This window comes from Acinonyx jubatus, chromosome A1 (assembly GCF_027475565.1).
Source record: "Acinonyx jubatus isolate Ajub_Pintada_27869175 chromosome A1, VMU_Ajub_asm_v1.0, whole genome shotgun sequence".
Taxonomy (NCBI): domain Eukaryota; kingdom Metazoa; phylum Chordata; class Mammalia; order Carnivora; family Felidae; genus Acinonyx; species Acinonyx jubatus.
Genome location: NC_069380.1, coordinates 28,362,060 through 28,385,109, shown reverse-complemented (window position 1 = coordinate 28,385,109; position 23,050 = coordinate 28,362,060). Strand labels below are relative to the sequence as shown.

General features: G+C 38.1%; 1 protein-coding gene across 1 annotated transcript in view; it reads right to left on the bottom strand.

Annotated features, from left to right (window-relative positions):
• Window positions 1-23,050, bottom strand: part of VWA8 (von Willebrand factor A domain containing 8) — a 359,065-nt gene that overhangs the window by 181,522 nt on the left and 154,493 nt on the right. The window contains exon 20 of the mRNA XM_027064910.2: window positions 12,733-12,804. Within this exon, the coding sequence (XP_026920711.2) occupies window positions 12,733-12,804 (72 nt within the window). The remainder of the gene's footprint in view (window positions 1-12,732; window positions 12,805-23,050) is intronic.

Genomic DNA, 23,050 nt, shown 5'->3' with positions numbered 1-23,050 from the left:
GCGGCCCATCGTTGTGCCAGGAGTCTTTTGGTCTCCCTCCTCTGGACTCACAACAGGCCAGCCCACAATTTGTTTAGTTATTTTTCTAAAATAGAGATCTCATCAGGTCATTTCTGACTTCATTTTGAAAGCTCTGATGGTTCCTTCGAGGAAATGCTAAAAGCATAACCTCAAAAGGAATTTCTATAAATATGCAGAGCAGAAAGGACCAGTTACAGCGATTTGTGCTTTCCAATCAGTTTTTGCCTAGAACACAAAATCCTCAGGATTACTTTAATTGAATAAATACATAAATAGTCTCTTATTTTTCCATCATAAAAGTTACACACACTCATTTTTCTCACTGGGAAATGCAAAAAACAAAACATTATACAACGTGCAGCTGCTAAAACAAACCTGCTACCATTTTCATCTTGTGCCTCTGAGTATTTATGTTCAGTTGTCATTATTCTCTGTATAAAATGTGTATTCTCTAATAGAAATTAGCATGAAGTTAACAGTTTTTACATCATAGTTAACTCATATTAGGGATAATATTTAGTGAGTTGAAAATTTAAAAAGGGAGAAGGAAGCTGTGGAATGAGAAGTCTGAGAAAATACAAAATGTCTCACGAGAATGGCACTTTCTTGTATCATTACTGTTCCGTCTCACTGTGTTCTTTGTGGTAATATCCTGGAGAGAAGGACCTTCGCAGATGTAGGAGTCAGATGGTCCTTCAACTACAGGGTTAAGAGAAGCAGGGAACATGTTAACGTCCCACAGACACGAATCAAACCAAGGATAGGAAGTAAACATGCTTCCAGTTTCTGTGAGAGAAAACATCAGGGACCATGACTTAAAGGACTTGAAAGATTCTGGAATTCTTATACATTCCTCAGGTTTCTTATTTTAATTATCCTGTTTCCTCAGAGAGATTAGCGGTAAAATCCTTTAAAGGAAAAGGCTGTAGGCCTTGTCTTCCTGGACAAGGAGAACATACAGAATTTTGGAAACTCCATCTGTATCCCATCAAGGGGGAGGGGGAGATAGGAGTGGAGCAGGAGAAAAGACCTAAAGCAGAATGGAGAGCAGGTAAGAGAAAATGAATCTAGGGATGAGACCTGGGCCAGTCCAGATGTTGAAGGATATGTCATAGCAGGTAAACTTGAAAGCTGCTGGCAGCCCTCTGCAAATCTCACTCAAATGTGTTCTTAATCAACCAACAGTGTCCTGAACCTTCGCGCTCCCACAGCTTTGCTTACCTTGTTCGTTCTGAGAACAGCCCATCCTTCCCCCATCTATCCAAATTCTTCCACTCACTCTTTAGTGTTCTGATCAAATGCCTCACTTCTCAGAAGCTTTGCCTGACTCTCCCATTCTTTTCTCTCTCTGAGCATCAGAACAATCTCCTCCTTTGGGCTCCCAAGCCATTGTCTTACAGCATTCACTACACTGTACTTTAGCAACAGGTCTGGTGCCTGGGAGGGAAAACTCCCTCCCTGAGGCCAGGATCGGTCCCCCAGTTCGCACACCTCATTCACCTCACGTATAACCTGCAGGGAATAACTACTAAAATTTGAGGAAAGAAGAAAGTAAGAAAGGAAAGGGAAGTCATGCGACTTGCTCTTGCAAAAGGAGGTAGAAAGCTGTTCCAGGAAGCTTCTGCTCCCTTTGTGCAAACAAAGAGGAGGAAACTAACATTTATGGAGCCCTCTGCTGTATGCATACACGCCCTTTCAGTGCTTAATCACTTGAATCCTCATGCTAGCCCATGTGAGCAGGAGATAATGTACCTGCTTGGAGAGAAACAAACTTAAATTTCAAGTGGTTAAGAACCCGGCACACAATGGGATTTGAAGGCATATCCATTCTGATTCAACAGATTGGGCTGTTTTCTGTTTCACCACATTGCAAAGCAAAATGTCAGGAGGTAGCCTCACTGAACTGATTTACATGGAAGTTTATATCCTGATGTCATACATCAGTCAAGATCAGTCATTCCACAGTTATGATATACTAAAACATGTGTCCAGCAACTCCCTGTATAGAATCCAAGGTTCAGGAGGGAGAACAGTGAGAAAGTCAAGTTCGATCTTTCCTTCTGCAGTAATTTTTAAAATCGACTCCGAGTGTTTACCACTGCCAGTGCTCCGCTTTCTCTCATGTGCTTCCCTCAACTTAGGGCATTCCTTCCAGTTCTCCCTAATTCTTTAATAACATTCATACAGTTAGACCAGTTTGTATAATATTTACAGATAATTTCTGCACAGTGTCCTAATTTCCTTTTTAAAAAAGCTACTATATGAATGCCATTAACAAATACCAACTGCAATAAAAAAAATAACAAAGAGACTAATACTACAGTAAATTGAGAGAAATAAATTGTGGCTGCTTTTTTTAAACCTTATAAGTTCTATCAAATGTTGAACCTTCTAATTCTTTGCTTCTGCCCGAAAATATACTTAATATACTAGCAGTTAAGAAACCTGGATTATGATCTCTGCTTTATCTCTCTCCAGATGGAGGTCTCTACCACCATCTGAGCCTAGATTTGTTCATTTGAATAAAGAGGGCCTAGACACGCTGATCCCTAAACACTTTTTTTCTAATATTCTGTAATCGCATAGTAAAATGTGAGATTACTGCTATATAAATCACCGGAAATTTATTTTCCAAATTCTCTCAGTGAACCTGCACTACTTAGGTAATCAGAAAAAAATTATTAAAACTGAATAGTAAACAATCCTAAACATGTGCACAAGTGGCTTCTTCGTAACAGAGCCAATAAACATACCCAGAAGCCAGACGGAAAGACATACATTTCAACTGCACTATGAGTTTGCATGGCTTGAAAACACACTTACTTATAAAGCTTTCTGTCAAAAGTCATAATCTCTTTTTCAAACAGGAATGATGAAATCCACATCCCTGCAACTCCTCTTTGAAATACTGTGCTGCTATAAATGGCAAAGGTATACTCTTAGGTAGTTCGGTCATTAGGTATGACCAAAGCAACCATGACAAATCTTGTAGAGGGAAATGAAAGATCAATATGTGTGCAAGAACAACATGCAAATTCAAAATAAGTGCAAAAGAACATTCACTAAGAAACACTGAATGGTCAAGAATTTCCAGATCGTAATACAAACAACTTCATTAGGAAGCAAGGGGTTGGAGAAGGGACACAACATAATACAATCTAAAACAAAGATGACTGTCCTTATCTTTGATAAACCCAAGTATTTCATACCCTTGGGACTCCCAGGCTGCTAGAGCTCCTAGAATCATAGCACATTTAGTTATCAAATTCCCTGCTGCCACCACCAGCTGGGGACTACAGACAAGATTTCTGGACAAACTGTTCAGTCCCTTTACAGATATCAGACAATTCTGCTGGCATAGCAACGTGCTATATTTCTAATGTTGCACAGTAGCAATCTGCTAGGGCTCAGTTCAAATTATTAATTAGCAAAACTCACACATTCTTTAATTTTGGCAATAAAATATTCACAGCATCTCAATATTAAATAATTCAACAAACATGACTTTACCAGGAGAAAAACTAAGTCCATGATCACAAGAAGCCTATGATTAACGGGTGGAGTAAGATACAAAGGATTATATACGGTTATGTAGTAACAACGTGCATAGAGTTCTGCTTAGTTGGCACTAAAGATACGCTTACTGGTTTTCATAATGTATAAATATCTCAAAGTCAAAGGCTATGAAAATCAAGAAAAGAAAGCAGTTATTTCTAGCCTGGAAAAAAATGGATATGGTTTGAGGTCACTGTTGTACAAATTAATGAGGGACTTAAATTGGCTTAACAAAATTTATTCTAGACAGTATTTCCTCAGACGTTCATCAACACTGGTGTAGTTCTGAATAAAATGTTTACATTCGTGAAAATTCGTTAGCCTGCTCAGGGTAAAGAGAACAGGAGAGTATTGCGTTCCTTTTTCAGAGAGACTTAGGAGGGATGTCAACTAAATATAATTTCCAGCCTTTGTTTAAATGCTGATTGGAATAAACCAAGTGTAAAATGACTGTCTGGAGATAGCTGTGGAAAAATGAAAAAAGGGTATCAGAATATATTCAGGGATTATTATTAATTTGTTAGGTGTACAGAATTGTGGTTATATTAGAAATAAATACTGGGATGGCTATGAGAAAAACGCATTATGTAAAAGAATAATGCATGAAAAGACAACATAAAAAAGCGTTGGGGGAATAGATAAAACAAGTTAGATAAAATGCTATTAATTGTTAAAGCTAAGTGACCAGTAAAAGGGTTCGTTACATACTCTGCTTTTTATAGAAAATTACAAAACGCCCTGTACTCTGTATGTAAAGCATACTCCTTAGCCTGTGGCACTCAACCAAAGTTAGCAATTACATATTATTATTCTTGTTGCTGTTACCATTATTATTCCTAGGGTAAGCATTCCTGTGGTATGGTGAAAAATAAGTGTGAACTTTGAGGTCGGAGCCCTAACTCTGCCACTAACTAGCTATGTGATCTTGAGCAAATATTTTAACTTTTTTGAGTTTTAGAAGGCTTATTTGTAAAATGTGAACCTAAAAACATTTACCTCAAAAGGCTGGTGTAGAACTAAATGAAATGGTTTTAAAAAAAGGATATTGGAAATTGTAAAATGTACAAATATTACCATTTTTAACCCTTATACTCATAAGAAACTTGTAGTTGTAGATGAAATCTACAGTTGTAGATAAAATCAAATACATACCACAACTTAAAACAAGTATCAAAATAGTGAAAAATACTATAAAATTTCAGAATAAAGATTATTATTATTTTTTAAAGATTTTATTTTTAAGTAATCAGTATACCTAATGTGGGGCTTGATCACACAACCCCAACACTAGAGTTGCATGCTCTACTTACTGAGCCAGGCAGGCACCCCAAGATTATTTCTACTTGGGAAAGACTAGGAAAGGCTTTGCTGAAGAAGAAATATTTGGGCTTTGAAAACTGGCAGGATTTTCATCAGCAAAGATGAGAGAAGTGCTGTGTGAAGCCAACAATATGAAAAATGGCTGGGGGGAGCAAAAGGGCCTGGTTTACTCAGGGAGGCTAAGAAACTCAAATCTGTAAGAATTAAAATTATACAAGGAGTTTAGAGCCAGGTTACAGATCGTTTTAAGTGTCTCCCTCGGAGACTTTATCTGATAAGCAAGGAAGAGCCACTTACAACTTTTACCAGGAAAATAAAATTAAGAGATACTTTCTAAGATTTATCTCACTGCTGATAGATCAGAAATTGCCAAGGAAGTGAAAAGAATATCTAAATAATCAGTACTGTAAAAATATGAAGCACATGAAAGTCAGGGATAGAGAAGACATCCTATGTGAAAAATCAGCCAGAGCTGACTTTGATTTGATAAGGAAGACATAACACAATAGAATTTTGATAAGGGCAAAAGTATGGGCTGTGGAATACAAGGAGAGCCTAAGTATAAAAATTTCACCAGACCACTATTATTGGTAAAATGATACAAAAAGCTAGTTTAAAATGAAGAAAGAAAGAAAGAAAGAAAGAAAGAAAGAAAGAAAGAAAGAAAGAAAGAAAGAAAAGAAGGGAGGGAGGGAGGAAGGAAGGAAGGAAAGAAGGAAGGAAGAAAGAAAGAAAAAAAAGAAAAGAGAAAATAAAGGGAGGGAGGGAGGAAGGAAAGAAAGAAAAAGAAAAAGAAAGAAAGAACAAAAGAAAGAAGAAAAGAAAAAAGAAAGATCTGGCAAATTACTGGATTATATTCATTTAGAAGTGACTATAAATTATTATGTTTCATTAAACATAAATCAAAATTTGATGATTTGCTTTGCAATTTTATCTCACATTATATATAGATGATTATATTTTCATCTCTTAAAATACTGCATATTAGAAAAACACTCTTAGGTAGGGATAGCTGAGCACTTTGGAACACCATATTGCTGAAATATTTCTTCCTTCTAGTATCTGATAAAATGCAACTGTCTCTCAAAACTCAAGGGGTCTTACACAAAAACGTAAGTTTATTCTTAGGGAGTTTTTAAAAAACAATAAAAACTACACACCTATAGGTTGATTCTATAACGCCAAACACCCACAATCAATATTTTGCATATCAAATAGAATATAGCTCTATAAATCAAGAGAAAAGAAAATCTGGGAAGAAAAGAAGCTTATTCTCCAGTAGAGTTGGGACAGAAGAAGCATCACTGACTCAAAAATAAATAGGCATTTCTTTTTTTCCCTCTCAGTCAAGCTTAAATAGAAAGTCATGCTAGGATAAAAAAAAAAAGAAAGAAAAAGCCTGCATGAAAACTCCTAATTGCACGAAAGGCACATGTAATGTTATAATTAAAGTAAGTAGAAAATAATACATGTGGCGGCATACTAAAGTGGTTCTACACTCTGCAGCATTATGTACTAAGGGACCATCAGATTAGTGTCATTTCAGGCACCTGTCCCTTTTGGCTAACAGGCAGCCATTCTGCTTCTCTTATTGGAAAGTTGCTGCACTGAGCCATAAAATCCTACATAGAAAATCGAAAGGGTAACAAAAATCAATTCACTTCATCAAAATAAGATGTGGGTTACTTAATTTTGCTACGATAAGTGACATTTATGGAACTGTTTTCAGCTTTCCAACAGTTATAAAATCTTGTCTAATATCAGATTTCTTAGAAAATATAGTATTATATGGAAAGAAAAGGTGGATTTGGGCTTATAGAGACAATAAACTGTGAGATATCTCAAAATCAACATTTACTCCTTAACTTCCTCACTGTAAAAGCTGCTACTGGTGACAGAGAAATCTTTCAAGGCATCTCCAAATTTACAACTTCAACTATTTAAAAGTTTCTTTCATGGACTTCAGCCAGATTCTAGTTTGCAAACAGAAGGCTGGGTAGACTGAATGTATCTATAGATAGTTTGTATTAAGAGCATTCATCACACTTTATTGCCAGCCCACTGCTGGTTTCTCTGCCAATACTTAATCCTCAAAGCTTCACTTCTGATTTCTTTTTTTTTTTTTTGGAGTAGTCATCATGTAATGTCTTAGAAGGAGAAAGAAAGGGGTGCCTGGGTGGCTCAGTCGGTTAAGTGTCTTGACGTTGGCTGAAGTCATGATCTTCTGGTTTGTGAGTTTGAGCCCCGTGTTGGGTTCTGTGCCTCAGAGCCTGGAGCCTGCTTGGGATTCATTCTCTCTCTCTCTCAAAAATAAAAATAAACATTTAAAAAAGAGAGAGAGAGAAAGAAAGGAGCCTGATCAATTGCTACAAATAGTTTACTTAGTTTCAGAATAAATCATGTGATTAAAATAGGCATTTTCCCACTTGTCACTTTGCATTTAGGAAAAAAACACTAATAAAAACAATGATACCACTACTGTCAGTAGTCCTCAACCTACCAGCTATGTCTTCACTCTCCTTTTTCCTTTATTTATTATTTTGTTTTACAAGATAGAAATAAAGGTGAAGATGAGAAGGTGCATAAAATATTCAGAGGTGCTGAAATACCACTGATAAATGAAGCAAGGCATTTTCGAAGCCATTGATGAAGGGCCTGCGTTAGTATGACTGCAAAAGTACGTTCATGAAAAAGAAACGTCCTAGATGCTCAGAATTCTGAGGAAAGCACAGGGAAAGAGAACATACAACTCCATCCTTGGCAAAACACATCTCTGGGTCGTACTTGCTCTGCATTTATTTGCCAACAAATCATGTAGGTGACTTTACACTCCCTTGTACATACTAAATGGAAGCAGTCAACAGTCTAACTGTAATGAACTTGGAGGGCATTATGTTAAGTGAAATAAGCCAGAGAGAGAAAGAGAGACAAATATTGCGTGGTATCATTTATATGAGGAATCTACAAAAGAAAAAGATAAAGAAAAAGCCAGACTCAGAGTAGAAAAGTGGCTGGGGGTGGGGTAATAGGGACAAGTTGGGAAAAGGGTACAAAATTTCACCTATAAGATGACCAGGCTCTGAAGATCTAATGTATAACATGGTGGCTATAGTTGATAACGCTGTATTACATAATAGAATTTGCTAAGAGAGTAGAATCTAAATGTTCGTATGACAAAAGAAAACATGTGAGGCAGTAGAATGTTTAATCAACTAGATGGGAGGAATCTTGTCAAAATGTATATGTATATCAAATCATCACATTGTACCCTTTAAATATATTACGATTTTGTCAATTGTATCTCAATAAGGCTGGGAGAGAAAAAGAGTCAAACTGTAGAATCTTGCTCAGATCTTAACACCAATGGTTGAAAACAAGTGTGAGAGGAACTAAAATTAGCTAAAGTATTTAAAAAGTTCTGTTTAAATTTTAACTAGCCACTTTGGTTCAATCTCTACTCCTTGACCTGGTGAATGTAAGCAGGCACAATGTTATATGTCACTTAATTAGCTAAATATTAATCACCATTTAATTATTATTTGAAATTTAAAAATGATTACTATTCCATTATTCTGTTCTAGTGATAATGCTGCCAGTCTCTGATCCTGTCAGTATATATAAACATATCCAGTTGAATGGGCCACTTAACTATTTACTCTCTTAAGTAGGCACTCCCTAGATTCTACCTAATTTGTTTCCTTCGTTGATAGTTACAAATTTACAAAATAAGGAATTCAGTCTATCTGTCTTAGACTCTCCTGAAAATAATCCGAGTTAACCTGAATTTTAAATTCATACTACTTCTAAATCATTTTGACTACTCATTGGGAATTTATTCTTAGTAGTCTTCTACAATCCAGCAATTTACTCAGTAAATATTTGTTGACTATCTAGGTATGCAAGGCAAAAATAATTAAGGCTTTTCTCAAGGGACTCTCTCTCGGTTTAGTAGAGAGATGGCAGGTAGAGGCATAAGTCTAAGAGAAGCCAAAAGAAATCAATAACTGACCTGCTGTAACAGTTCAAGGAATAGGGCCAAAGCTTCAGGCCTGTGTTCAGGAAGACTTTATTAAAGAAACATATTATAGAATATTATAGCCAGAAGGACCTTAGAAAATACCCATTCCAGGGGCGTCTGCGTGGCTCAGTTGGTTAAGCGTCTGACTCTTGATTTTGACTCAGGTCATGATCTCATGGTTCACGGGATTGAGTCCCTCATTGGGCTCTGTGCTGACAGCATGGAGCTGGCTTGGGATTCACTCTCTCCCTCTCTCTCTGCCCCTTCCTCTCTCACTCTCTCTCCCTGTCTCTTTCAAAATAAATGAATAAACTTAAAAAAAAAAAAAAGAAAATACCCATTTCAATCCTATCATTTAACAGATAAGGGGAAAAAAGAGAGAGAGAAGAAAAAAGACAAAGCCCATTAAGGAGTAATAGCAATCTACCTAATATCACCTAGAGAATTGTAAAGTCTGGACAAGAAGGTAGGTCTTTGGATTCCCAGCTTTCGCTCTTCTATGATAGCACATTGCCACTCTGGGGTTGGAAGGATTTCAAAAGGCAAAGATGGGGGAAATAAGAGAGCAGGCTGATAAGATCAAAGGTTGGAATATGACACTGATACAAAGGTATGTTTGGAAAGCAGTTATATTTATCTGAGGACAAGAGTTTGAGGGGGAGGAATGAGACAGTAGGCTGCAAGCAGGGTAGGAATAGATAATGGACAAATGACAGGAGGATATCAAACAACAGACTAAGAGAGTTAGTCTTGTTCACTAGATAATTTAATGGACACAGAAGCAGAACTGACTTGGGAAATCTGAAAGTTCCTTCAACATTGGTAATATTATTATTATTAATATAATTTATTGTCAAATTGGCTAACATACAGTGTGTAAAGTGTGTTCTTGGTTTCGGGGGTAGATTCCGGTGGTTCATCACTTACATACAACACCCAGTGCTCATCCCAACAAGTGCCCTCCTCAATGCCCATCACCCATTCCCCCCTCCCCCGCCTCCCCTTCCACCCTCAGTTTGTTCTCTGTATTTAAGAGTCTTATTATATGAGACTGATGGTCTTAAAGGTATATAATGAATGAACAAAAAAGCCCTTCTGATATGAAAAAGGCCAGTTAAACATACCAAATTTAACATTGAATACAATCTCCCTTCGTCAATTTTTCTTTCTCCCAAGTGGGTGCAGAACAAGGACGAAAGAAGGCAAGACCCGCTGATGACAGGCACAGTTTGTGACAGCAGTGATGGAGAGACATTCGTGATGCCAGGCACATGCCTACAGAGCAGTAGCTGCTCTTGCCTCCACCCCACTGCCTGGCCCTGTGTCCTACTGTCCTGTTCTCTTCTTTGGGACCGGAAATCCACTAGAGATAGTCTACCGGATTTCCCACCAACATGACTCTAGCATCATTTCAAAGCACACTGCCTCTTTTCCACTTACCACAAAGTAAAAGCAAACCTCTGTTCCACCTCACCCTCATCCTGCATAGCTCTCCTCAGCCCCCCTCCCCTCTCACAGATTAGAGTGTGATTCCTGTCTTTCTGGTTACTGGCTAGGTTCTAACTTTAACCTTTCAACCTAGACAACTCTTCTGAAACCCTGACTCTCTTAGCTGCTCAACTGTCAACTCTGCCTTTGGCAAGACACTTCTCCATCCCACCCACTAAACCCTTAGGGCATCAGTATAACCTAGGATATTTCCGTGCTGCTTGAATTCACAGCTTGACCTCTAGGGACCTTCCTTTTGAAAAGCTGCTTCTCAGCAAAATTATTCCCCAAGTCCCAGTTCTGTAGATTGTTGGTCTGGCCTGCTGCTGCTGAGATGCCAGCAGAGTCTCTGTCTAGGGTCATCCAGGTGATGGCAGAAGTCCAAAAAAGGACACACTGAGTGCACCAAGGTTTAACCACTTATAAAATGTTTGTGAAATACTCTGGGCTAGATAGTCAGAAATTTTCAGAGAGTCACCATTTTTCAGAGACAGATGAAAAATTTGAAATCAAGGACTGAATACTGGATAATTGCTTTCCATCCTTACTCAGGGAGGAAAATGATTTTTCAATACATAAAGGTAGGCAGGACTTTTTAAACAGTGAAAAAAAAAACCTGAATAATTTATCACGCTTCTTGTAATTCTTATTTAGAAAAAAATGAAACAAGAAAATATTAAAGTCCTTTTTAACAGCACAGTGATAAAGAGATTTAATTTTAACTGAGCACCTACTATGAGGCAGGCACTGCATGAGGTACTTTCCACGAATTACCTCCTGTGGTTCTTACTTGAGTGCATACTGTTTTTACTTCCAGGTTAGATATCAGGGCACTGGGCCTTGGTAAGATAAGCAATTTTCCCACAGTCACAGCCATCTGTGACAGCGCTGCTATTGCAGCTTGAACCAGTTAACTTCTAAATCTATGTACTCGATCAGTAAGCCATTCGATTGGTCCACATTTAGTAAAAAAAAAAAAAAAAAAAAAAAAAAATCAACACTTTGGGGCACCTGGCTGTCTTAGTCGGTTAACTGTCAACCTTAATTTCACCTCAGGTCATGACCTCACGGTTTGTGGGATCCAGTCCCACATCTGCCTCTGTACTGCTTGGGATTTTCTCTCTGCCCTGCCCTCACTTACATATGTTCTCTCTCTCTCTCTCTCTCTCTCTCTCTCTCTCTCTCTCTCAAAATAAATAAATAAAAACTTAAAAAACCCAACACTTTAAAATTATAAGTTTGACGGACTAAATATATGAAGAACATGTGTTGTCTTTATAAGTTAAAAAAAAAAAGGAAAAATAAAGACTAAACTCCTTCTGAAAGTTTATCATTAATTTAAGACCCATTTAAAAAAACCAAAGGTGCTGTTCACCGTGAATCTGACAATTCAACTGGGAAACATCAGAACCTTCTAAACAGAAAATATCCATCCCGTCCCTCCATAAACACATGGTGAATATCTACAATGTAGCAGACACTGTTCTAGTAACCAAGGATACAGAGAGAAGCAAGAAAACCATGGTCCCTGCCCTTAAAGATCATATAGACAAGTGGGAAAGACAGTCATTCTACACATAGACACAGTAACATGACTAGTGTGAGGACAGAAACATAAAAGGGTGTAGAAGGAGGATAAATTGAATTCAGCTAGGGACAAGGGGAGACCTCTCAGGAGTTAGGGGAAAGGGGTGGAGGAAGAGGACTGGGAGTGCTCCTTGTAGACAGAAGGGCAGGCAGCAAGGACCAGGGCGGAGATAAGAAACTGAAGCAAGTTCAGAGTGGCTCAAGCTAACACCGAGTGAGAGAAAGGAAGGAGCCAAGGCTTAGGACTAGAAAGGTGGGCAGAGGCCAGATCCTGCAGGACACTGTAAGCCATACTGAAGACTATACCTAAGAAATGGAAAGCCAATTTAAGCGAAAAAGGGAGACTTGGTCAGATTTTAATTTGACAAGTATCAACCTGGCTGCAGAGTGAGGAGTAGATCGGAGTGAGAGTAAGGCTGACGTGGAGCTATGTTAGCAAAGTACTGCTGTAGACCAGGTGACAGGTGACGGCGAGCTGGGCTAGGGTGACAGATATAGGAAAGAAGAGTAGATACTTAGGAGGTAGAAGGGACAGAACTTGATGGGTGATTGAATGGGGATTTAAGCCCAGAGATAATTCTAAAACTTAGAAGGTAGAGGCCCTCTTTACTTAATTAAATCAGTCATTTTGGTAGGAAAAAGAAGAATCACTTCTAAAAACATATCCAACAAGAAGAGACTTACTGCTTTTAAACTGTTACTATCATTTATTCATTAGTACCTGAGTTCCAGCCATAACTCACCTGATTGCCAACCAATAATAGGTGTTCTCCAAGAAGAAAGTCTTTCAGCATGTCTTCCATCACTATCATGTGCTAGAGAGAAAAGAACTAGAGGTTAATTGTGTTTTGCATAATCAAGGTGAAATAATAAAGTTAACAATAAATACCTCTTTGTGCTAAGTAAAACATCTAGGGTGACAATTCAAGATGGCAGTGTAGGAAGATCCCGAACTCACCTCCCCCCGTGGACACACAGATTGTACAGCATCAGATGAAATACTTTCCTTTTAGAAAAATCTAAAGGCTAGCTGCCTGATGATTACACACTGGGCAAATGAGAAGAAAACCATCAAAGCAGGGAGGAGAGGCTGGGACACAGTCTCACCATAAACCTCACCCCCAGTGCAGCATCCTGTAACTAGGAGGGATCTCAAAATGTGGAGCTTCACCCTGAGGAATGAAGGGTCCAAACCCCACACTGAGCATCCCAACTTTTAAGACATATACTTGAGAGATGAGCCCCCCAAAACATCTAACTTTGAAAGCCAACAGGGCTTACATCCTGAGACCCACAAGACTCTAGTAATTCTGAGAAACTGCTCTTAGAGGATTGTGCATTCAGACTCCCCTGCCCCGGGGCCCAGCTCAGAGGCAGCTGACTGTGCCCAGACTTAAAGTGAAGGAGGCTCACCTGCTTATATTAAAGAACTGGCCTGAGGTACAGGCATCTAACTTAATACACACATGTAGAAGCCTGCTGGAATACTCTCTGGGGATGGAGACTGGCACAGGCCATCTTCATGCTCTCCCTCTCCCATATTCCAGAACACCAGTATCTCCTGGAAGAGAGCTTTTACATGGATCTGGTGCCTCAATTTTTGTGACTATGACCTGGGAGTCACCTCTTGATCACCTGGCTCTGGAGGCCGGGGAGTTTGCATTCCTGGTCCCATACAACTGATAATTGGCATCACCCAGAAAGAAGCTCATACCCCTATGTGGCCCCTGATTTTTGTGACTTCTGTCAGAAGATACCTCTACATCACATGGCTCTGGTGGCCAGTGGGGCTTATACAATGAATCCCACAGGACTGTAACCAAAGGACAGAGAGGTCTTAAAAAGCTACCACCCCTAGGGCATAGCAATAGGCAACTAATCCAGGAGCTCAGTTATTCTAGGAAGGAGGACTATTAGCTAATCATCATGACTGAGGCCTGAGGGGGCAGTATTCTAATAAAACATGCATCCTAGGGGTGGCTGTAATCCTGTCTAGAGACCTTGGAGGGCAGGCGCTATCTTTGTACTCATACTTTATCATGCTCCAAAGCACCAGTGTCTCCTGGAAGGGAGCTTTACACACATCTGGTGCCCTAGATTTTGTGTCTGGTGCCCTGGTTAATGCAGCTGTCACCCAGGGACACTCCTTAATATTTGGCTCTGGTATCTTGGGGGGGCTTGCATTTCTGGGTCCCATGAGACTGTGGCTATCATAAAGATGGTGCTTGGCAGGCTACCAGCCCAGGACACTGCAAGACAGCAGACTGAGGCATACTCTTCAATCTTCTGTGAAGGAGGCCTCTTTGCTTGTCCTGGAGCTTCAGCCTGAGGAACAAGCTTCAGTTTGGCACACATTTAGAAGCCCATGGAGCACTCTCAAGGAATGTAGGCTATAGATGCCATCTTGGCTTTCTCTTTCTTGGCCTTGCTCCAATTCCCCAGTATCACTTAGAAAAGGGCTTGGACACTTGTTTGTAGCCCCAATCTCTATGGCTGTCATCCAGTGGACACCTCTAGATCACCTGGTTCTCATGGTCAAAGGGGCTATAGTTATGGTACACAGGACTGTATATATTTGCATACATTTAAAAGCTAATGCTTGAGGGTGTGGCTTCCAGTCAGCCTGAGTCCAAGTGCTGAGATCCTCCCCTATGGGACAAGAGGTCTTGGCACATCTTCAGGTACTGGGAACTATTAAAAATATAATGGGCAGCTTGAACAAGCATATAGATTTAAGAGACAATCAAGAGCTGAGGCAGCATTGAATGATAAGGTTCATCTCCTACATGAGGCCACTCTTTTAAGACTGGGAGAGGTAGTTATTTCATATATTGTATAAAACCAATAGAGTTAAGCAAGATGAAAAACAGAACAAAGGATATGTTCCAATGAAAGGACAAGATAAAACCTCGGGAAAAAATCTTAATAAAATGGAGATAAATAATTTACCCAATAAAATTTCAAAGTAATGGTCATAAGGAAAACCACCCCCCAAAACTGAAAAGGATGGATGAACACAGTGAGGACTTCAACAAAGAGATAAGAAATATAAAAAGTATCAGATAGAAGTCACAATGTTGAAGAATATAGTAACTGAGCTAATTAAGTTCAACAGCAGAACAGATGAAGTAGAAGATAGGATCAGTCAACTCAAAGACAAGGCAGTGGAACAAACCCCATTAAAGCATGAAAAAGAAAAAAGAATTTTTTTAAAAGTGAATATAGTTTAAGAGACTTAAGGGACAACATCAAACAAACATTTGAACTATAGGGCCCCGGGAAAGAGAAGTTAAAGAGGCAGAAATCTTACTTAAAAAAATAATAACTGAAAACTTCTCTAACATGGGGAAGGAAACAAACATCCAGACCCAAGAATCCCAGCAAGTTCCTAAGAAGAGGAGTTGAGAGACCCACACCATGACACATTATAATTAAAATGTCATTTTTTAAAGTTTATTTATTTATCTTGAGAGAGAGAGAAAGAGAGAAGAAGGACCAGAGAAAGAGGGAGAAAGCATATATAAAGGTCTTGGAATTTTATTCCCATTCTGTCAGCACAAAGCCTGATGTGGGGCTTGAATGCATGAGCTGTGAGATCATGACCTGAGCCAAAATTGAGAGTTGGACACTTACACAACCAAGCCACCCAGGTGCTCCCAAAATGTCAAAAGTTAAAGACAAGGAGAGTATATTAAAGGCAACCGTAGAAAAACAACTTGTTACACAGAAGGGAACACCCATAAAGTAATGAGCAGATTTTTCAGCAGTGACATTGCATGCCAGAGGGAATGGCACAGGGTATTCAAAGGACTGAAAAAAAACCTTGCCAACCAAGAATACTTTACCTAGCAAGTTATCATTCAGAAGTGAAAAACAGAGTATTCCAGACAAGCAAATGCTAAATGAGTCATCACCACTAACTGAGCCTTACAAGAAATATTAAAAGGACTTTAAGCCGAATAGAAAAGGTGTTAATTAGTAATGAGGACACACATGAAAATAAATTTCACCAGAAAGGTAAATATATAGTAAAGATAGAGGATTAATCACTTACAAAGATAGTATGAAGGTTAATAGGCAAGGTAGTAAAAACATCTTTGATTATAATAATTAATTGACATATAAGATAAAAAATGTAAGATGTGACAGCAAAAACAAAACATGAGGGGGAAGAGCAAGAATGTTGAGCTTTATAATGGGATTAAACTAAGTTTTTATCAACTTAAAATAGACTGTTGTAGACATATATAAGCCTCACGGTAACTAGAAAGAAATAACAAAAAATAGACAGAAAAGAATATAAGAATAACACTAAAGAAAGCCATCAAACCACTAAAGAAGAGTGTAAGAGAAAAAGAAACAGAGAAAAACTATAGAAATAGCCAGAAAATAATTAACAAAATGGCAATAAACACATACCTATTAATAATTACTTTGAATGTAAATGGACTAATTTCTCCAATTGAAAGACAGAGTGGCTAAAAAGATAAAATACCAAGACCCTTCTATATGTTGCCTAGAAGAGATTCATTTTAGACATAAAGACACATACAGACTGAAAGTGAAGAAATGAGAAAAGATATTCCATGCAAACGAAAACCAAAAGAAAGCAGAAATGGCTGTAGTTATATCAAACATGTTTACTAGTAAGGAAACTGAACCCATAAAAAAAACAAAAAAACAAAAACAAAAAAACCCAAAAAAACCCCAAAAACCCTCAACAAATGAAAGTCCAGACCAGACTGCTTCACTAGTGAATTCCACCAAACATTCAAAGAAGAATTAATACCAATCTTTCTCAAACTCTTCCAAAATACAGAGGGGACCTCTTTCAAACTCACTGTATGTAGAGGCCACCTACCCTGATACCAAAGCCAAACAAAGATGCCAAAAGAAGGAAAAACTACAGGTCAATATCCTGGATGAACACAGATGTAAAAATTCTCAACGACATTATCAGCAAGCCATAATTTAACACGACATTAAAAGAATCATACACTATGATCAAGTGGGGATTATTCCAGGGATGTAAGGATGGTTCGACATCTACAAACGAGTTAATGTAGATATAAAGATGATCATCTCAACCGATGCAGAAGAAGCTTAAGTCAAAGAAAGACAAATCCTGTATGATCTCTTACATATGGAATCTAAAAAATATGTATGTGTATATTTATAATATGTAAATAAAATACATTTAACATATATATACTAAAAAAAAATCAAGCTCATAGGTACAGAAAATACACTGGCTGTTGCTAGAGGCAGGGGGTAGGAGTGGGAGAAATGGGTAAATTTTTATGTTTTAGTTTAAACAAACTGAATACAAAAGAAAGTAAAACATCTATTGTAACCGACAATACTCAATTTGATTTAAAAAAATTAATGTTGGTTGTAAATTATATAACCAATTAGGTCACTGACACTGAAAGCTTGCAACAGTCGACCTAAGCAAGACTAAGCCACTGACCATTATTTCAAAGAGTTTGCATAGTTTAACCCTAACATATTTTAGCTATGGCTCTATTAGGGTTGGCTTATAATTTAATATAATATTTAAATTAACACTTCCTAATAATGTAAATATACAAAGCCTCTCTAAAATAATTGGAGATTTCCCATGGAACATGTTACACTAACTTGCTCTTAACCATTACCTTCAGAGGAAGTGTAACTTTAGAATTAGAAATACATGACTTAGTTTCCATGTTTTTTATTTGAATTAGGCCACAATATAATACAAGAACAAGATTAAGGTTGCTCACAATAGCCACAGAGGAAATTACATTGCTCTTTTGTATCTTGCAAAATAGGACAACCATAAGTAGGTCACAAAGGCTCAGGGGCGGGGGTTGGGGGGAAGAAATATATCCTAGAACAATTAATATCCCTATTTCTTTCTCTTGGTTTTCTGTATCAAAACAATAACAGCTTCATAAGTACTGAGTTACTGAAGTTCCTCATTTGTAAAAAAGGCAAATTAACTGCATTTAATACACGCTGCAGATATTTTTCTAGCTTATGCTTGCTTTTCTTTTTTTTAACTTGTTATGGATTTTTTTTTGACATCTTGAATATTTTCCTTTTACTTGTCAAATTAAGCCATACTTTCTTTCAGAGTTTCTTTCTTAGAAAAACTGAGAAAGTTTTTTCTTTCCTTCAAAAACAGATGAGTATTTCCTAAAGTCTACCTTTGTAGTTTTTATTTTTTAAAAAGCTTTCAGATACGCTGTTGCACTAGAGTTTTAACAAAGCTTGAAGTAGGGTGGGCACATCAATTTATTGTCCACCCTGGCACACTTTTAAGACTAAAAAGAGATATCGTTAATAATAATGGGCAACAAATGTAAACAGGGACTATTTTAGGGATTATCTTAAGCAGGCCAATGTGTGTGGTTACCCTAGGGAGTCCTAGAATACCCCTCTAATCTGGGTTCTACTGGTAATGTGGTCTGGAGACCTCTTCCTTCTAACTAAGATGAAAACTCAGTGCCAATTTGCAGACATTAAAGTTTCCCAGTAACAAAAGGGCTAATCCACATGAGGAATAGACAGAAAAGTTAGAAGGAGCACCTGTATCACCAGATAAAGAAAAGCTATGTAAATACTGAAAAATAATTCAAACTATAGTTGTATTCTTCTATAGTGTACTCATGTTCTCCTACTTTATGCCCTCAGTCCATCCAACTAGAGTATTCAAATCAACAAACATAGCTAAGGCTAAGGTCACACTGCCTATGTAATTCTTCTCTTAACCTCTTGGCCCCCTCATGTACCACAGACAGTTTCTAAAAGTTGCCCCTTCCAGTTGTTCACCTCTCCTGAATCCCTCCTACCTCTCTAACAATTTCTCTCCACAGTCTTTCAGGTTGGATCTTTTTGTTGTAGCAATTCCTTGGATACTGATTTCTTCCATATTCCTTCATTTGATCTCTCTCAGTACCTTTTTACATGGTCTCCTGGGGTCAAGGTTTAGGGCAGAGTAGCTTATGCCTACTTGTGCACCCATCGGAAGGGGAGGGAGGGCTGTGCGCAGAGTTGGGTACCCACATGTCAGTGCTTGAAGAGCTACGTGTGACTACTCTCCCTAAATCCTCTCACCTATTCCGCTGTTTCGGCTACCAACTCTATGATGATCTTCAACAGCAAGACGACTCCTCAGCTCCAGCCTCATATTCTGAGCGACTGTCAAACCATGTCCTTGGTTATTTCCCAGTCTCTTCAAACTCACCGTGTCTAAAACTTGTCTCATTACTTTCTCCTCAACTTCGTTTTTTCTCCTGTATCTTTCATCCCTGTTAATAGCATCATTTCCTACCATCCGACCAAACCTCTACCGTCATCTTGCACGCTTCACTCCTTCCTTATCAAGAGCCAGTTAAACACCAAGTCTAAGCTATTAAGTCACCCAAAAGTCAATTGTATTTATCCCTCTCTTTCTATCCCCAGTTTTCATTTAGGTTTTTACATCTCTGGCCTAGATTTTTATCACCAATTTGGCTTCTCTAACTTCAGTCTCTCCTTGAGGCAATGTGCTCTTTATAGTACTGACAATCACTTCTTTGTTCAAAATCATGTCACTTTTTTTTCTTTTTTAATGAAATTTATTGTCAAATTGGTTTCCATACAACATGCAGTGCTCATCCCAACAGGTGCCCTCCTCAATGCCCATCACCCACTTTCCCCTCCCTCCCACCCCTCTTCCCCCATCAACCCTCAGTTTATTCTCAGTTTTTAAGTCTCTTATGATTTGGCTCCCTCCCTAACTTTATTGTTGTTGTTGTCATACAGAGAAAGACAGATACCATATGTTTTCACTCTTATGTGGATCCTGAAAAACTTAACAGAAGACCATGGGAGAGGGGAAGGAAAAAAAAAGTCACTTCTTTTTTTAAAATTCCTTAAATGACTCCTAATACCTTTGAAACAAAGGTTCATCCTTCCCTCCTCCCTCCCTCCCTTTTTTTTCTTTGCTAAAGGCTATTTATTTATGTGTTGAGATATAATCGACATTATGTTACATTAGTTTCAGGTGGTACAACATAGTGATTCAACATTTGTATACACCGTGAAATGATCACCACCATCTGTCACATTGCAAAGTTAATATAATATTATTGATTATATTCCCCCATGCCGTACATCACATCCTCATGACTTATTTATTTTATAACTGGAAGTCTGTACTTAACTCCTTTCACCAATGTAGCCACTCCCCTCAACCGCCCTCCCCTTCTCAACTTCTTGATTTAGTCTTGGCCTCCTCTCCTGTCACTCTCCTCCCACATTATATTCAGCCAAAATTTAGAATAATTTTCTCTTTTCTCTTCTGTTTACTTTTCCACCAGGCTTATGTGCTCCCTGAGGGAGAATCTTGGCTTTCATCTCACACATAGTTCCATTGACTCTACCTACTGCCTAAAGAGCCCTGCTATTTGTCCTCTCCACTCTATCCCCACTGTCACCCTCTTCGTTCAGATCCTTCATAAGGACCTGACTATTGTACCTGGACTATTGCAACAGCCCCCTAACATGTCTCTCTCTGTCTTGGTTCCAACACATGGACAACATTAAAGAGTGAATGCAAAGTTAGCTAGTGGAAATGTGCCTAACATCTTCCAATGGCTTCCTCACTTCTTACGAATAGCATCCAGATTCCTTTACTAGAAGGCCAAAATGATTTGACCCTTTTCTAACTCATCAGCCACATCACCTGTCACTCTTCTGTTTGCAACCTCAGCTCTGTGCCAGTGATAATTAATTATATGTAGTTTCCTAACTACACATAGCTAAGTCACATAGCTAAGTCTCTGCAAATGTTAGTCTCTCTGCCTGAGAGAGTCTCTCAACTTTTCCGGGTTCACATCATTTTCCATGATGTATTTTCATTTCTATGAAAATATATGACTCTCGTCACAGCAGCAACTCTTCCAATTTTCAAGTGTCTTTGGAAAGAATTTAAAAGTTTACAATGCCTTAGTAAATCCCTTAGTTTCAGGGGACTTGGGTGGCTCAATCTGGGACCATCATCTCATCGATGCTACCATAGTAACCTGTGTGCACTTTCGTCACACCATCCAGTAATCATGTGTCCTTTCTTTTCTTTCTCTGTTGATGGACCTAGGCAATTGGGCCCCGGAGCTACCTATGTGTAGCTGCGTACGTGTGGGTAGTTTAATATCTTTATCCAAATATCTTAAACAAGGTTTGACACATGATAGATATTTTAAACATTTTTTCAGATCTAAAGTTCCTTAGGTTTAAGAGGCTATTATTTTCCTTTCCTCCAATTTCTCCTTACTACTGGAAGTGTAACATTTCTTAATGACCCATTTAACAAAATAATACTCCTGATTAAGAACATTCAAAATCTTACTCTTTCTTTATTAATCCACGCAACACATATTTACTCAGCATTCCCGATGTGCTGGGCACATGATATTTGGTGAAGATTCAAACTAAAGAAAACATAGACTTTACTTCAGTGGTATAGAGACCATATTTAAAAAATCAATTTCAGGGGCACCTGGGTGGCTCAGTGGGTTCAATGTCCAACTCTTGGTTTCAGCTCAGGTTATGATCTCGTGGTTTTGTGAGTTTGAGCCCTGCACCGGGCGCCATGATGGCAGTGTGGAGCCTGCTTGCGATTCTCTCTCTTCCCCTCTCCATCTCTGCCCCTTCCCCAGGTGCACTGTCTCTGCCTCTCTCAAAATAAATAAATAAACTTTAAAAAAAATCAATTTCAATACAATGTGGCAAAGGGACCTCAGGGCATAGAATAGAATGGTATAGAAGCCCCTAAATATTTAAGAGACAGTGGAGATTACTGCTTCAAAATGAAGTACAGCATAAAAGGAAGCAATATATGCAACAAAAGCAAATTTGATCAAAAGCCATGGTTCCTTGAATTGATACAGCTAAAATTTTTCATTAATGGTTAATTCACAATGCTTTATGAAGAAAAGGTACATTTGGAGACAGGCTGCAGAAAATCCCTCAGGGCCACTGTGTAAAGTTCATAGCAGCCCTGTGGTCCTCAAAGTCTGTGTCACAAACACCATGGCAACAGACAGTGTTCAAGGGCACAATGGCCCTCCCTGTTACTGAATTTTCTACATTCTTAAACGCTGGGAAGTCTTTTCAACCTTTGTTACCATGGACTTTTTCAAATTGTCACTTATAAGATTTCCTGATTCGTTTTTCTTTATTCCTCTTGACTACATGAACAGAGTACATTACTATCAATGCTTGGGAATAGTATATTTTCTTTACAACCATATTTCTGTCTTTCTTGATAGGCAAGATTCTTTTCCTTCTGTATCCTAAAAGTAACTTTCTTGTCTGCATATTTGTCTACTGCTTGTGTAAGAGCATTAATGCTTCAGAAGAAAAATCAGACCTACGTTATTAGTGGGCCATAGAACGAATACAAAATTAATTCAGGTTATGCTTTTGCCTTTGTCATAGATAGTAATTACAGTTTTGACAGATTTCAAAATATTTAATCAAGATTTTTATTGAGGAAGAAAAATTTTCCCAGATACCTTCTGCATTGTTAATATCATCTAGGGATATAAATTATGGTACTAACTGAACAACAAATATGGGAAATGGCAGCAAAAAAACTTTTAATTTTTCTAACTCCTTAATATAGTAAAAACAGCAAGTAGAAGTTCTTCTAACATAATGTAAGGTTATTATTTACATGCAGATTAGGGACAAATTATTAGAGAAAAATTTAAATATATAACCACTTGACATAAAATCTGGAAAAGGAAAATCTCCTTTTATAGTATGGGTCATTTTCTCTGGAAAACATTCTTATTAAAGTGAATGTCTACAGTAAAGCTTCCTGGGTATACACTTATTTGGGGGGCTTAGTGGAAGGTCTGTAATTATTGATTAGTTTACAAGTGAGAAATTATCTACCTTTCTCCCTTAAAAAAAAAAAGGAAAAGAATTGGAAAATATTAGGACTTTTCAGGGAAAGGAAAGGAATATGAGAAAAAGAATACATAGGACACATCCTCTTTGAACTGTTGAGATAATTTAACTGACAGG